The 14,629-nt window shown below is 42.3% G+C and overlaps 3 protein-coding genes across 3 annotated transcripts; 1 reads left to right on the forward strand and 2 right to left on the reverse strand.

Moving 5' to 3' along the window:
• Positions 1-1,415: 1,415 nt before the first annotated feature.
• Positions 1,416-12,789, forward strand: LOC105364525 (uncharacterized; the record flags this gene model as incomplete). The annotated part of the gene is made up of 8 exons (XM_011502458.1): positions 1,416-1,572; positions 2,256-2,368; positions 7,217-7,462; positions 7,546-7,799; positions 7,884-8,055; positions 8,140-8,375; positions 8,458-9,834; positions 10,419-12,789. Coding segments are annotated over 8 exons (4,575 nt in total), but the record flags the coding sequence as incomplete, so codon positions are not given.
• Positions 12,790-13,456: 667 nt separating this feature from the next.
• Positions 13,457-13,984, reverse strand: LOC105364527 (probable peptide chain release factor C12orf65 homolog, mitochondrial). The gene has a single exon (XM_011502461.1). It carries the CDS (start codon positions 13,978-13,980, stop codon positions 13,528-13,530), a length of 453 nt encoding a protein of 150 aa, XP_011500763.1. The 5' UTR covers positions 13,981-13,984; the 3' UTR covers positions 13,457-13,527.
• Positions 13,953-14,572, reverse strand: LOC105364526 (uncharacterized). Its single transcript, XM_011502459.1, has 2 exons — positions 14,103-14,572; positions 13,953-14,034 (listed from the first exon to the last, which is right to left on the reverse strand). Exons 1-2 carry the CDS (start codon positions 14,259-14,261, stop codon positions 13,996-13,998), a joined length of 198 nt encoding a protein of 65 aa, XP_011500761.1. The 5' UTR covers positions 14,262-14,572; the 3' UTR covers positions 13,953-13,995.
• Positions 14,573-14,629: the final 57 nt, after the last annotated feature.

The following is a 14,629-nucleotide window of genomic DNA, read 5'->3' on the forward strand; positions in this document are numbered from 1 at the left end:
TTTCTCATTAACGATAAAGTCTAGTAGGATTAAAAATTACACTTTCTATAAAGGTTTATTATTAATTTAAAATCAATTAATTTAAAAATTATAATTGACCTGCCGTTGAGTCGACAATTAAAAATATTGTTAAAGTATCGTGTTTATTTAATTATCGAGGCATTTAATAAAAATAAATCAAACTTACTTTTATATGGCCAGAGTGGGTATTAATGAGCTAAATACGATGAAACTGCAAGTGCGACGACTCGTATAATTTTACTAAAAATACTACGGGAAATCTGGAGCGAAGGCGTACAACCTCTACCGACTCCTCGTGTGTAAATGTTGAAATGAAATGGACATTCTATTTTTAAACGTCCGGTCAAATTTTGCGCACATTATAAGAGACGATCCACTTAAAAATGAAAGGTAAAAATACGAGTACCCGTAGCTACATTTTTAATTTATGGTGCAGCTACGATCGACTCGGGGCCCAACTGCAATAAAAAAAAACAAGCAGCTCAATTACAAAATCGCTCTAAACAATCGACTAGATAAGTATTGTAAAAAAAGCGCCATAGGCCTACAGCGCGCGACGTTCGCGCGCGAGCAGTAGTGCGCAGGTGCGACGAGAGATGCAAAGCCGAGAGTGAGAGTGGGAGTGAGAGGAAGAGAGACCGCGAGTAAGATGGCAGATCGCGTGCGCGCTCGCGTAATCCCGCGCACTTCTTACGGATTAGTGGCTGGCTTCAGGTCGTTGGTTGTGGTGAGGTGTAGACACGCGTACGCGCACGGCAGGTCGTCGTCGTCGTCGTCGTCCGTCGTCATTAGGATCGAGCCGGACTATTGTCGGGGCAAGAGACGTTCGAGACTTACGCGAGGGTCCGCGTGGACGCGTGGACGCGTAAACGTAGCGGATGGGAAGGGGATCAGGGATCATCGGGAGGAGCGGTGGTAGCATTAGGCTCGGCAACACTCAGGTCTCGTGCGCTCCGTTGCGGAGTGCCGCGTCCCTTCGTAGCAGCTTCTCGTTGCAAAGAGGAGCCGCGCGCCGTGTTACGGGCACGTTGCGATCGCGATCGAGGGAGGGACACATCGAAGGAAGGAGTGCGTCGAGTCGCGGAGTCCGAGGGCGATAGAGGAGGAAGGTGCTGATCTCGCGGCTTACAGCTTGTGAGGATGGGCAGGGGCGCACTGGCGAGAAGGGACGTAGCCCTCGCCGACAAGAAAATCTGCTCCGTCGTGGTGGCAGGTAGCCGCATCGCCTAGGGATGGTATCTCCGTCCAAGCTCCAGCAGCATTGCCCGCAGCAATCACAGCAGCAGCAGCAGCAGCAGCAGCAGCAGCAGCAGCAGCAGCAGCGGCAACGGCAGCAGCAGCAACAGCAACAGCAGCGGCGGCGGCAGCAACAACAACAACAACAACACCAACAACAACAACAACAACAACACCAGCAGCAGCAGCAGCAGCAGCAGCAGCAACCGCACCAGAGCGTGAGGAATCAGGAGCACAAGCCTTGGAAAAACTGCGAGACGAATCAGACGACGAACGTAGCGACTAAGATTGAAGTCGCAGCCGCAGCCGCTTGTAGTGAGTTTTCTAACCTCCACGACCTCGTCGTCGCCTAATGTAGAGCTCGCCTTTTACACACCATACGCAACCGCTAAAAATAGGCGAAAAAATATAATGCCCGTTCGCGATTTTTGCGACTTGTCGCTTACGTGATTCGTATCCCTCATATATTCTCTTTATATTAACGCGCCTGTATCTTTGTTATATTTATCTTTCTCATCATCCATTATCATCTATCTTTGCCAAGGTTTTATAATTGGGAGCTTTAGATTTGTCTCCTTCTCATTCTCCTTAATTATATTACATTCTTTATGAGTATTGTTAAATTGTATTTGTATTATTTGAAGTGTAGTTTGCAATTACTCGCATCATTTTTGTTCAATGTGTCACTATTGTCTTGCAACAAGAATGTAAGAATTTTTTAGTACAAGTCTCCAGTTATCTATGTCATGTTTTATACAAAGCCTCCATTCTATTATGTCTCTCTCTCTCTCTCTCTCTCTCTCTCTCACTCTCTCCCCCCACTCTCTTTCACTCTTACTCTCATTCACTCACTGTACGGGTGTTTGGGGGTATGTTATTACAAGTGTAAGCAAATGTGCGTACCCATGAACATGTGCATTTGTGTCATTTCTTCCATTGATTTACCTTAATGCAATAATTTTTCTCTCAATAATTTTGACTTGTAACAATTCTTTTAGGGTTACGAATACAAAAAGGACCAAAACCTTTGAAAAACAAGACATTCTATTTGGACATTAAGAATCATGCCCACTCAGCAAAGTTAGAAGCCAAAATTAAAGAACTTGGCGGAGTAAGTGTCATTTCACAATTACATAAAATATTTAAATAACATCAATCATTAAAGAGTGCAGAAATTCTTTTACTTATACCTGTTTTTACTGTCAACTAGGTTTATCTTAAAATTTGTTTACATTTCATGATGCCTGCAACCAAGAATATTGTTGCATGGCAAGATAGCCTAAGCAAAAGTGCATACACCATTAAAGAAACATCTAGAAAAATTCGTAAGCCGTCCAATTGGATATCTCACGTTGATTGATGAAAGAGCAAGTAAATATTTGAAGCGCACAGCCGACAATCCATTTTATGTGATTATATTACTCATTGAGTGTAATGTCACGCCCTCGTACGATCTTTTAGACCAAACGTCAAAATTCGATGAAAATCCTGATTCTGGATGCTTTTCCTAGAGAACGCGTACTTGCGCGAAGCTTTCGAGACAAAGGCAAAGACATCAACAGCAACAACAGCAGTAGCAATAGCAGCTGCAATAACAACAGTAATAACAGAAGCAAGTGTACCCCCCCCCCCATCTATCAATCTATCTATCTCTATCTCTTTCACTCACTCTCTGTGCTTCCGTCTCCATTCCCGTTTTCGAGAATCGTGAAAAAGAAAGTTTTGGCCGACGGCGACTGGCTTTTATCGAATAGAAAGGGAGCTATGCCGTGGCGTTCAGCCGTACTATCGAATAGCGGACCGGAGTAAAGTCAGCGGGGGGAACGAAAAAGGGTCTCCCCGTTAGTTTCGTTCTCTGTACGGCGAATTTTGCCGCCGTTGCCGTCGCCGCCGCCGCCGCCGCCGCCGCCACCGAGCGGATGAATCGACCACGCAACATTGCCAATGATGGACGTGGGCGAGGCGGTGAAGGGTCACGGGGGAGGCTCCTGTGGTTCGTCGCGGTGTTGCTGCACACGAACGTAAGCCAGCGATCGGCGGAGCGAGCGATGTACGAGGGGCCGGGCGGTTCCCCCTGGATTTCGTCACAGCCTGCCGCGCGCTCGTTGCCAGGCTCCTTCCACATACACGTCAGATGTCAACGAGCCCGAGGGGTGAGGCCGCCGGTTAAGGGAGCCGAGAGAAAGGAGAGGCTCCGCCCCAATTCTCTCTATCGCGTCATCGGGAGAGCAGAGTTGGCCAGCTCCCGCTTTTTCACGGCTGAATCTCACGTCCTTTCCACAGTTTTTCCACGGCTGATACGAGTCCCCGCCACTTGCCCATTACGTTGTTGATATTTCCGCGAAACACGATTGCACGCGACGTTGCCGGCCATGGCGGTAAACTTCAAAATCGCTACCGTGTTTGGGACTCGCTGCGTGAACTCCTGTAGGCAGTCAATATTCCGCCATCCTGGCGAGCCTTGTGACGAGCAGCGCGCGATAACGATGACCGAAGCTATAACCGGTCGCCCACGATCCCCTTTATTTCCTGTTTATTTTCACTTTTAATCGATGGGCACGCTATTGTCCGTCCACCGACTGGCTGTTGTTGGCTCAAGTTTGCTTACGGCCCTCTTCACGAAGCCAATCCCGTCAAAATTCCAAACCGCATCGCGGACTCGTGAGTTCTCGCGAACGCCCACGGCTCCCATCCCACGAAAATCGTACATTTCACTTTTGCTTTTGCTTTCGCTTCCCCGTTCGCATTCATCGCTGCTGTTGCGTCGTAGGTTCTTCGAGGCTTTTTTAAAAACATCTCAACATTTCCTTTGAGCAAGCGATGCACAAGGTACGAAAAAGCCACGATGTGGCAACGCTGTCTGGTGTCTGTCTCGGATTCTCCCCCGCCGACGCCGCCGTCGTCATCGTCGTCGTCGTCGTCGTCGTCGTCGTCGTCGTCGTCATTATTGTCGTTGTATTTGTCATCGATGTCGTAGTCTTTGTCGTTGTTGTTGTTGTTGTCATTGTCATCGTCATCGTCATCACCGTCGTTGCCGTAACAGTGGCGGCCGATAATATAGTTGTCAGTGCTATAGTGACTGCTGCTAGTGCGTGCGCGTGCTCCGTCTCTCTCGCACGCTTCGCGCCTGTGTTGACAAACAATTCGGGAGAAACCGGCAGCGCAACAGCAAAAGCGATCGCGAGAGTCGTGGCCAGCGCCATCGTACGGGAGCGCCAACAATCCCGCTGAATCACACAACTTGCTCGAGGCGCGAACACGAGTTGGACCCCCTTCGATGAAGGACATACCCGTGAACCCGGGGCGCGGCTCGATCGAGCGCCGATTTCAGTCGGAAAATTCGCGGGTGAAAATTGCTTTCGGGCCACTGGACGCGCTTGCTTACTTACTCCTACTAGTGGCCGGTCGCGGCTTTCCTCTCTTCTCTCTCGCTCGCTCCCCCCGCGAGGACTCCCGAAGCGTCAGCGCCGCGGAACGACGCCCGTGGCAAGCTCTTAACGGCGAATGGCCATTTTGTGCGTGACAGTTCCGCGGAGCACTTCGCCTATGCCGTGTCGCGGTGATCCGCGCCGCTCTCGCGTACTCGCCCCGTTGCGCGCGCCCGCACTCCCGTTGTCGAGCCGATAACCGTAGACAGTGCGTCGTGGGAGAAGCTGGAGGTGGACCGCGCGCACCGGTCCTGGGACGCGACAGCCTGGGTCAGCGTAAACGTTGCTGGACAGTGCTCGGGGCTACCCGGACGCCGTTTGAGCGCAGAAGAGGCGATTTGCTATTGCGAAAGACTCGCGCCGTCAAGCAGCACCCAAGTCCCGAATCCTAAGGTAGGCGGTAATATAGGGGAATCGGATTATTGGCACTCACGGAAAACCTCGGATGCATCCTCTTGGTTGGACATTACGTTGCCGCGGGTTGACAGGACGCATCTAACAGCGAATTCGTTGTTGCTATTGTTACTACTATCGAAGCTGCTGCTACTGCTACTGCTACTGCTACTGCTACTTCTCCTATTACTATTACTCTTATTCTTACTACTACTACTACTACTACTACTACTACTACTACTCTACTACTGCTGCTGCTATTATTACTACCACTAGAATTACCACTAGTATTACTACTAACCATTACTACCACTGCTAATATAATTTCTACTACTACACTACTACTACTACTACTACACTACTACTACTACTACTACTACCTACTACTACTACTACTACTACTACTACTACTACTACTACTACTACTACTACTACTACTACTACTACTACTACTACTACTACTACTACTACTACTACTACTACTACTACTACTACTACTACTACTACTACTACTACTACTACTACTACTACTACTACTACTACTACTACTACTACTACTACTACTACTACTACTACTACTACTACTACTACTACTACTACTACTACTACTACTACTACTACTACTACTACTACTACTACTACTACTACTACTACTACTACTACTACTACTACTACTACTACTACTACTACTACTACTACTACTACTACTACTACTACTACTACTACTACTACTACTACTACTACTACTACTACTACTACTACTACTACTACTACTACTACTACTACTACTACTACTACTACTACTACTACTACTACTACTACTACTACTACTACTACTACTACTACTACTACTACTACTACTACTACTACTACTACTACTACTACTACTACTACTACTACTACTACTACTACTACTACTACTACTACTACTACTACTACTACTACTACTACTACTACTACTACTACTACTACTACTACTACTACTACTACTACTACTACTACTACTACTACTACTACTACTACTACTACTACTACTACTACTACTACTACTACTACTACTACTACTACTACTACTACTACTACTACTACTACTACTACTGCCACTACCACTATCACTACCACTATGACTGCTATTACTATTCCTACTACTGTTACTGCTATTGTTAGTGTTATTGTTAGTGCTACTGCTGTTACTATTGCTGTTGCTGCTGTTGTTACTGCTACCTTACTGCTGCTGTTGGGTGAATTGTGCGCGTGTGTACGTGCGCGCGCGCGCGCGCCCATCTGGTGCTGTTCGCTCCTAGCGCATAGGCTAGTATCTGGCTTGGTATAAGCGACGCGTCGGCGGCCGTTGCCTGTGTCTCGGTCTCCCTTTTCTCTCTTCGTTCGTCCGTTCGTCTTGCTATGGCAATCCGCACACAATATTATGCACACGCACGGGAGCCACGTGATGTCTCTCCGCCTCGCCTCGTAGTGCACACGCTCTCGACCTTTTTTTCCTTTCCTCTGTGTCGCCGCTACTTTTGCCTCCGTCTTTCTCTCTCTCTCTCTCTCACTCTCACTCTCACTCTCTCTCCCTCTCTTCCTCTTCCTTCGATTCTCTGTTCTGACTGTGAGCGGCTGACCAACGGTTTTACATGCCTATTTCTCGACCGTTTCTTTATTTGTCGTTTCGATGCCAGAGCGCCAAGGTGCCCTGTTCTCTGTTTTCTTTTTCTCGAACGCTCTCCATCTCACTTCCTCTCCCTCCTACACACATATATGCACGCTCGCTCACACGTGCAGGCACATACTTACGCATACACACGCACGTGCGCATATGAACATTGTAGTCAAATAATTTCTGCTACTTGCCCAGTGTCTTGAACTACTATGAATTCAATTTTATATGTGTACTGAGAAGTGCTTAGGCTTGCCTTGTAGAGCGAGAGGCTCCCAACAGTTGTGCTGAGGCTGCAGTGTTGATGAACTACTTTTGCATTGTTACAAAAGTAAATGTCACTTCAGCGATTTGTATCGTTGGACTATATTTTCTGCAGTGTCAACTTAGTGCAGTGCAACAGAATGTAGAATGTATAGTGTAGCATTTATATTGTTTACTTTGGTAACAAAAGAAAAAAAATTCTTGTCTGTTACAGGGAATAGAACTATTTTTAGTGAAAAACGTAACGCTTGTGATCACTGACAGGTCCGATAAATCGGCTCAGGGAACTGCTGGCGATAAACGCAAATGGGGCTACGCCAGTGGAGGGAGCGGGGGACCCCCCTCGCTGAGGAGTATAGAGATCCAAACTCCTACGCCAACACCTCCGACACCATATTGCAGTGTTGAAGGTCCTCTCTCGAATTCGACTAATCAACGGGGTCAAACTACCCATAGATCAGTGAGCTAAACCTTTATATCATCCTTTGCTTCTTTGTCTACTTTGTCAAATTGAAACCAACTCATTTTGTAATTGTTGTGTAGAAATCGCGAGTGGATGCAATGTTGGAGCGTGCTCTGATACAGCCCCAGCAGTGTTCCGTGGATCCACTTGATAACGCCCTGAATTGGGGTTTACCTATTTGGTCGACATACGAACTGCAAGCTTGGTTAGATAAAATTACTGCCTCTTTAAAAGATACGCACACTTTGAAGCGCGATAACCGTACTGTTCCTGGAAAGGACTTGAAAGTCAGGCACTTAAAAGCACCTTACATTAAATTTGAATCTTATCGAAGGTAAATAAATACTTTTCCAATTAGATTTCCCCTTCTATGTTCTTGCTCAAATTTTTTTTAATTATACTATATTTTTGCTCCCAGAGATAGTAGGCCTGTCTTCCTGGAATTGCAATCGTGGCCTACTCTCAATTTTGATGGTGAACCAGGCTCTTGTCCATTTGATTTAAAGCGCAAGGAAAGTAAGGAAACTACATCCAATAATAAGGAGATTAAAGAAAATAGAGAAAAATACTTTATTCCTAATATATCAAAGGTAATAGTAATGACATTGTTGAGATGAATTTTATGATACCTTTTTCAAAAGGTAAATACTTTTATAAATGTGCTTAATCTGCAGGGCAAAGACATGACTCGTAGGCCTCGTGCCACAGCAACACGCGCTCGCAAGACAGAAAACACTGGGTATTGTGAAATCTGTCGTATTGATTATCGAAATTTATCCAAACATCTACAGAGTGATCAGCATCTAAATTTTGTAAGGAACGACAAAAACTTTTTATCTTTGGATAATTTAATCAATACTGGCGCAAGCGTTGAAGCTTTTCTAGAAATTAATAGGTCCAAAGATGTCAGGTAAGAATTAATTCTAAAATCACAATTTTAAAAGTAAGCCGTTTCCTAATTTAATATTATACGAATTAATTTTACTTCATAGTAAAGATTGCAATCTGTTTCCCAGTCGAGATCACAGTCTTGACAATGGCATACTATCATTGGATGAAAAGTCGGAAAAAAGGGACAAGTCCTCCAACTTGAATGATTTCAACATCGAAGAAATGAAGATGATTCAGTGTAATGGTGCGCGTAGGAATTTAAATTTGAAATTAGACTCGCCTCACAATTTAAGAACTAGAGCAAAGCATGAAAGTGGCCATTTACTCAGGTCTAAAGGAAGGCCATGGCATGAAGATGATAAGAGTGAAAAATTATATGATAAGTATACAATTAAAAAGCGGGCGAAAGGAACCATTTGGATAGAAGAGGATGACTCGGAGGATGATAAGGATGTGGAAAATTCAAGAGATGGTTGTGATGGAAAATCATTGTTTCAAAGAATTTGTGAGCCTGAAATAAATAAGAATGCAACTAATAGGGAGAGTTTGTCAGAAAATGTGTCAGTGAACGGTGATATTGCTTCAAGTGTTGTCGATTGTAAACTTAAAGAGCACAGTTTGAGCAAAATTACTAATAGGGACAATACATTTAGAGACTCTTTGTTAGAAGAGAATTTTAAAACCAAGATCAATGGTTATGATAGGAAGGAAGAAAAACTTAAGTTAAGCGAGATTTTACATAGTGCTGAAAGTCAAGAACTGAAAGAAGTGAATCATGTGGAATTTAATGTGGACTCTTTAAGTCGAAATACTGTGGATAATAATACATGTAGCGATAGATTACCTACCCATGATATCGAGGATATAAATTCGCTTAAGAGTTTGAGCAAAGACGATCGCGGAAGGTATAAGCTGGCTAGGCGGGGGGGAAGGAGTTACAGGGGACGGCAGAGATTATCGGTCGAAGAGAGATTGATAGAGGACAATAGAGATTATTATAAAGTGGAAGTTTTGGGTAACAAGTTAAGGTCCAGTGCAATTTCAAATAGTAATGTTTTTGTATCCCCATTGAAGGAACAACTAGACAGAGCTAAGAAAGATGAAAAACCTTCGAGTGAAAAGCCTGTCGTAGTACGCTTTAAACGTGTGAGAAAGTCGGAACTTTCTTTGCTTAGTGACGAAGCGGAATCGTTCATGTTTGGAGATTCGCGACGCGACGACGATTCCAGTGAAACTAGTGACGGCGAACAAAGTAGTGTTTTACCAAAGGACACAGAAAGCGACAGAGACGATACTTCTTTTGTCTTGAGTTCTTCCCCAACTGCCCATATAACTCCAAAGCAGGAAGTTATCGAAGACGATCAGCAAGATTCATCACTGGCTGGACGGGCAAGAAAAAGAAGAAGAACCCAAACCGAAGCTCTCATTATGGATAATAACGATTATTATAAATTTGAGACTCCTGGCAGTAGATTAAGGTATAATTTTTAATATAATTCAGGATTTTCGTATTATCTTTGACACGCAATGGTGCTAGAATTTTTTTCTTTCTAAACATCTGAATAATTGAGAAAAATATCCATTGTATAGTATTTTGATAATTAAAACCATTCTAAAAAGCCAATATTTATTTATACGAAGACGATTAAAGCTGTTTAATTTGTGTAATTATTATATATTATAAAAAAAAAAAAATATTGCATATTATTCCTGAATGTTTTTCTTGTTAGAACCAATATGTAATGTAAATTATTTTATAAATAATCAATATAAAAAATTTATATAAAATTGTTTCTATATTTTGTTTTTGTTTTTGTAAAAATCCCACAACAGTACCTGTTCTCCACAAACGCAGACATTCATTTCTTATGTATCAAAAGTTGGAACTTGGTTTTTATTAAAAACAAAATTATATTATCGTCAATATGTCAATTGAGTTGTTTCAAAAGCAAGAAGTTACGTGAAATGTACAATATTAGAGAAACTAAGAGAATGGCATGAATGTAAATTCCGTTTTAAACTGTATTGTTAAGGCTACAGAATCCTATTATCTGTTTTGCAGATATCAAGCTCCTTTGACTGGTATTTGTGATCCAGTACCAGATAAAGATGCAGCTCAACCACTAGATCCAAATACAACTGAAGTTGTTGAAAAAATTTATCCGTCCAAACCTTCACCAGAAGTTGAAAAAATGCATTTCTCCTTTGAAGCTGTACCTAAATCGGAGCCATGGTATCAAACGTACCAACGACAAGACGAAGGTGCAGAGTTCTGGCATTACTTTAGTGAAAGTGATACGCCCAAGCCATTCCTTTTACCCTATGAAATTGAAAATTTTCATGAAATCCTGCACAAGAGTCTTCAGAGTAGCGTGTACCGAAAACGCGGCCGAAGCAGGGGAGGCCACGTGAATATGGGTAGCCGCTCGCCGAGAAAAAGTCCGCGGTGTCACGCGTCGACATTAGCGATAATGTCGACGATAATTAGGAGGAGGGAGCAACAGCAAACGACCACCTTGACTACCGTAGACGAGGAGGTTAAAGTCAAGCAGCAGCCGAGCGAAACTGTCAAACTTGAGAAGAAACTCTCAGATAAGTCGGACGTGGACGAGGACTTGAAGGAAATTGTAAAGAATCTCGACGATATGCTGAGTAGTAACGACATGCACGACATGGATTCGTTCGAAGTCGATCTCTTAAAGAATGTTGACGATGCCGCATTGGAGTCGGACGTTCTACCGAAAGGAGCTCCTGTCAATCTGTTGGAATTGCTTGATAACTGCCACGATACTGTACCACCAAATGGTATAGAGAATTCGTCTTGCGCCAGTTCGGAATGCGGCGAGCTTTACAACGAGTTCCCAATGAAGAGGCGTAAGAAGAGGAAAAATAAGACTGGTTGGCCGGGTAACAAAATGAGGCGAAAGCTGCACATTAAACACCTGAGCGAAGAGTTGCAAAGGGAGCTCGATCGCGAGAGGAGCATGGAGAGGAACGAAATGAAGCTCTCGAGTCTGGAGTTCTTCGAAGATAGTTCCTCGCAGGTGTCGCACGAGGACGAGGCCAATGATATCGAGCTAGAAACGGGAAAAGAAAACGAGCGTGTTCTCAATACGTATGAGCGTAGAGGGAGTAGCAAGCCTAGGCGGCCAAAGGCTAGAATGGGTAATAAAGAGTACAGGAGGGATCATTCGCAGGAGAGCAGCGAGATTAGAAATTCGGACGATATGCCGAGCAAAATGGTGTTAAAGTCCGTGTTCGGGGATGATATTTCTCCACGGAAAAACCGGTCTGGGAGTGCCGACAAATACAAAGTTGATGACGATGACGTCGAGACCCGCATTATAAAAGACTCGAGGCATTTAGAGGGTAAAGGAACGTTGTCGAGCATTAGCGAAGACTCCGAGGCGTCCCTGTCGAATAACGAAAATCTTTGTACAAAGGATACGAATTCGTTGATGCCGCGCGACAAGCACCTGCCCTTGAGATACACGCGAAAGAGCACGACCTCCTCGGAGGCATCGCACCATCATTCGGAGGCGGAAAATCGGCGGCACGGTGGCATCGGCTCGGCCACGAAGAAACAGCAAAAGGACGTGGGCGCAACTCGAAATCTTCCGATAAACGTGGACAAGAGGAGCCGACGAAAATCGAAGAAATACCAGCGTAACGATCGCACACCCTCCAAGGCCATATTCGATAACGAGAATTGCAAAAAGTCATCTTTTTTATCCTTAAAAGAGAGGAGGTTGAAGAGGGTGAGAAGGGAGGTGAGTGTGTCGTCGGAATTACCGAATGGCGAGTTGGATTGCGCGCTCGCGGAGCGCGTGTCACCATCGCTCGTCTCGTCCTCGGACGTTGACCAGAGGCGCTCGAGTATCGACTTTCAGCCCGTCGTCAGGGTGATGAAAATCGAGGACCAGGTGGATATGGACAATAGTATACTCTCGGTGGCTGTAGCCAGCAATCGCAGGCTCAGAAGTTCGAGCTCGCCGCGATCGAATATGCAGCCGCCGAACAAACGCTTCAGGAACGGTTCTGGGAGACGGCAATTCTCGAGCCAGTGGATAAAGAACAGTTGAAATTCAAGGCGATCTAGCGTCTAACTATATTTTTTTTCTGTATTTTGGAGATAATGTCAAATGTTGATGAGCTAGCTTCCGACTGTCAATTTTTCTAGAGAGATAAACGGTCTTCGCTCGTGTACATTGTGTACAAATGGTATTTGTGTATGTCTAGTATTTAAACATTGAAGGCACTTAGGAATTTATTAATTATATCATTGTATTAATTAATTATTATAATTTTTATTTTTTATTTAAGCTTCGTTTGCAGCATGCCTGCTACCTACGGTATTGTACATTCTTAAAGCGCGTTTTTCGCAACCTATCATTACTATTATTACTATTATTATTATTATTATCATTATCATCATTATTATTATTATTATTATTATTATTATTATTATTATTATTATTACCTTTGTATTAATCGCGCATTTTAATTATTATTCAAATTAATTATTCTTCATTCAGTTTTTTAATGTAAACTTGTAGTATATTACCTGTGAACTTCGATTTAAAACTCTTCGTGAGTTTAAAAACATAAACGAAGGGTTTTAAATTATTATATAAATTTCAGAAGATATTCTTCTGCCTCTTGTATCGTTTCTTTTTTTGTAAGTAGATGATCTTTTTTTTATACGAAAAGTACTATATAAATGTGCAAAGTCAGTACCGCAATAATTTTCAACCACGATCAAGGTGTTTTTTACAGTATGCAAGACTGCAAATAATACAGCTTTATTATACAATATTCTTTTTGTTATGAAAGGCATAAGATACATGTAACATTCTATTTTAAAGTAACTTGTATTGAGCAAATTTTTAGTATTATTCTCATCAAATCTTTTGTGCGATACATCTATGATAAAAAAGGTGCAAAAATCTACAACAAATTGTCGATATTACAGTACTAAAGGTTTACTCCAATCAGGAAAAAGAAATTTAAGTATCCTATTTGAATGAAAGATATTGTAAATCTGTCAAAAGTACAGAAATAGAAATGATTATTAAAGAAAATTGAATTTTCCACAAAAAAGATGGCTTATTTTTATTGAAAAATACAATCTACATATATGTGCTAGTGCGTATGTAAAAACTAAACATATTTTAGCTATTATTTACATCGTGCTGCTCCTTGAAGCTCAATTTTAAAGCGGCAAGTTTTTTTTGTCTTCTCTTTTTCTCCAATGAAATATCTTTCATTATTCTTTTTTCTTGATTCTCAACAGCATCTTCTTTATTATAAAACAGATCCAGTTTATTGATTAAAATTTTTTCAGCAATTTCTTTATTTCTTTGTTGACTTCTTGTTTCATGGCACTTAACAATGATTCCTGTAGGCGTGTGTCTTAACATAACTGCATTATTTGTCTTGTTCGTCGCTTGACCACCAGGCCCGGCACCTCTCACATACTGCACTTCAAGCTCTTGATCATTTAATTTTGGTACTTTGGAAAAATCAATATGTTTTTTTAACGACTTTAGATTATACGAGTATGTGAATATATTTTTGTTATTGGAAATATAGAGAAGTTTATTTGAATTTGTCAAGGGAATCATTTTTTTAAACATTATTTAAACAATTCTTTGTCTTTTCAGTACCTCTAATCCTTTCTGTAAAAAATGAAAAAATTCTCATTAACTTTAGGAGTGAAAATGTTTCGAGACAACGAATAATTTACCTTATAATGGAATTCTATCTCCTTTTTATCCGTTAGATTTCTATTATCCAGAAAGTCTTTTCTAATTCTGTGTATATAGTACTTTTTATCCGTGAATTTAAGGTTTGCGCCGTATCGTAGAAGCTTCTTATAAAGTTCTAAAATTTCTCGTTTAATCATTGTTTATCACGAGAATATCGATCGACTAAGTGCTTTGGTTATTTCTAAATTTACATTTGCATTCGTACACAGTGTTTGTGTATTATACGAGTGCAATAGCATATCCCAAAGATCTTTCTTTGCAAAGCCTTTTTCAAAGTTTAGGTTATGAGCTACTTAAGCGCATCCTTCTTTTGCATAACACCACGACACTTTGTCAAACACTCGTCATTGACAAGTTAAAGGAAGTTACCAAATGCCAAATGATAAATATACATAACCGATCCAACGAATGATATTTTACTACAATGTCATTTCCCGTGTTAAACACACCACTTCACTCCAAATCTATAAAAAGGCCAGCTTAAAGCAATACAACGTTAAAACGC

This window comes from Ceratosolen solmsi, unplaced genomic scaffold (assembly GCF_000503995.2).
Source record: "Ceratosolen solmsi marchali unplaced genomic scaffold, CerSol_1.0 scaffold39, whole genome shotgun sequence".
Taxonomy (NCBI): domain Eukaryota; kingdom Metazoa; phylum Arthropoda; class Insecta; order Hymenoptera; family Agaonidae; genus Ceratosolen; species Ceratosolen solmsi.

Excerpts from the sequence above, each read along its gene's own strand:
- LOC105364527 (XM_011502461.1), bottom strand. The coding sequence starts at position 13,980 with ATGATTCCCTTGACAAATTCAAATAAACTTCTCTATATTTCCAATAAC.
- LOC105364526 (XM_011502459.1), bottom strand. The coding sequence starts at position 14,261 with ATGATTAAACGAGAAATTTTAGAACTTTATAAGAAGCTTCTACGATAC. Across the intron at positions 14,035-14,102 it reads AGATAGAATTCCATTATAAG|AAAGGATTAGAGGTACTGAA; the intron begins GTAAATTATTCG and ends CATTTTTTACAG.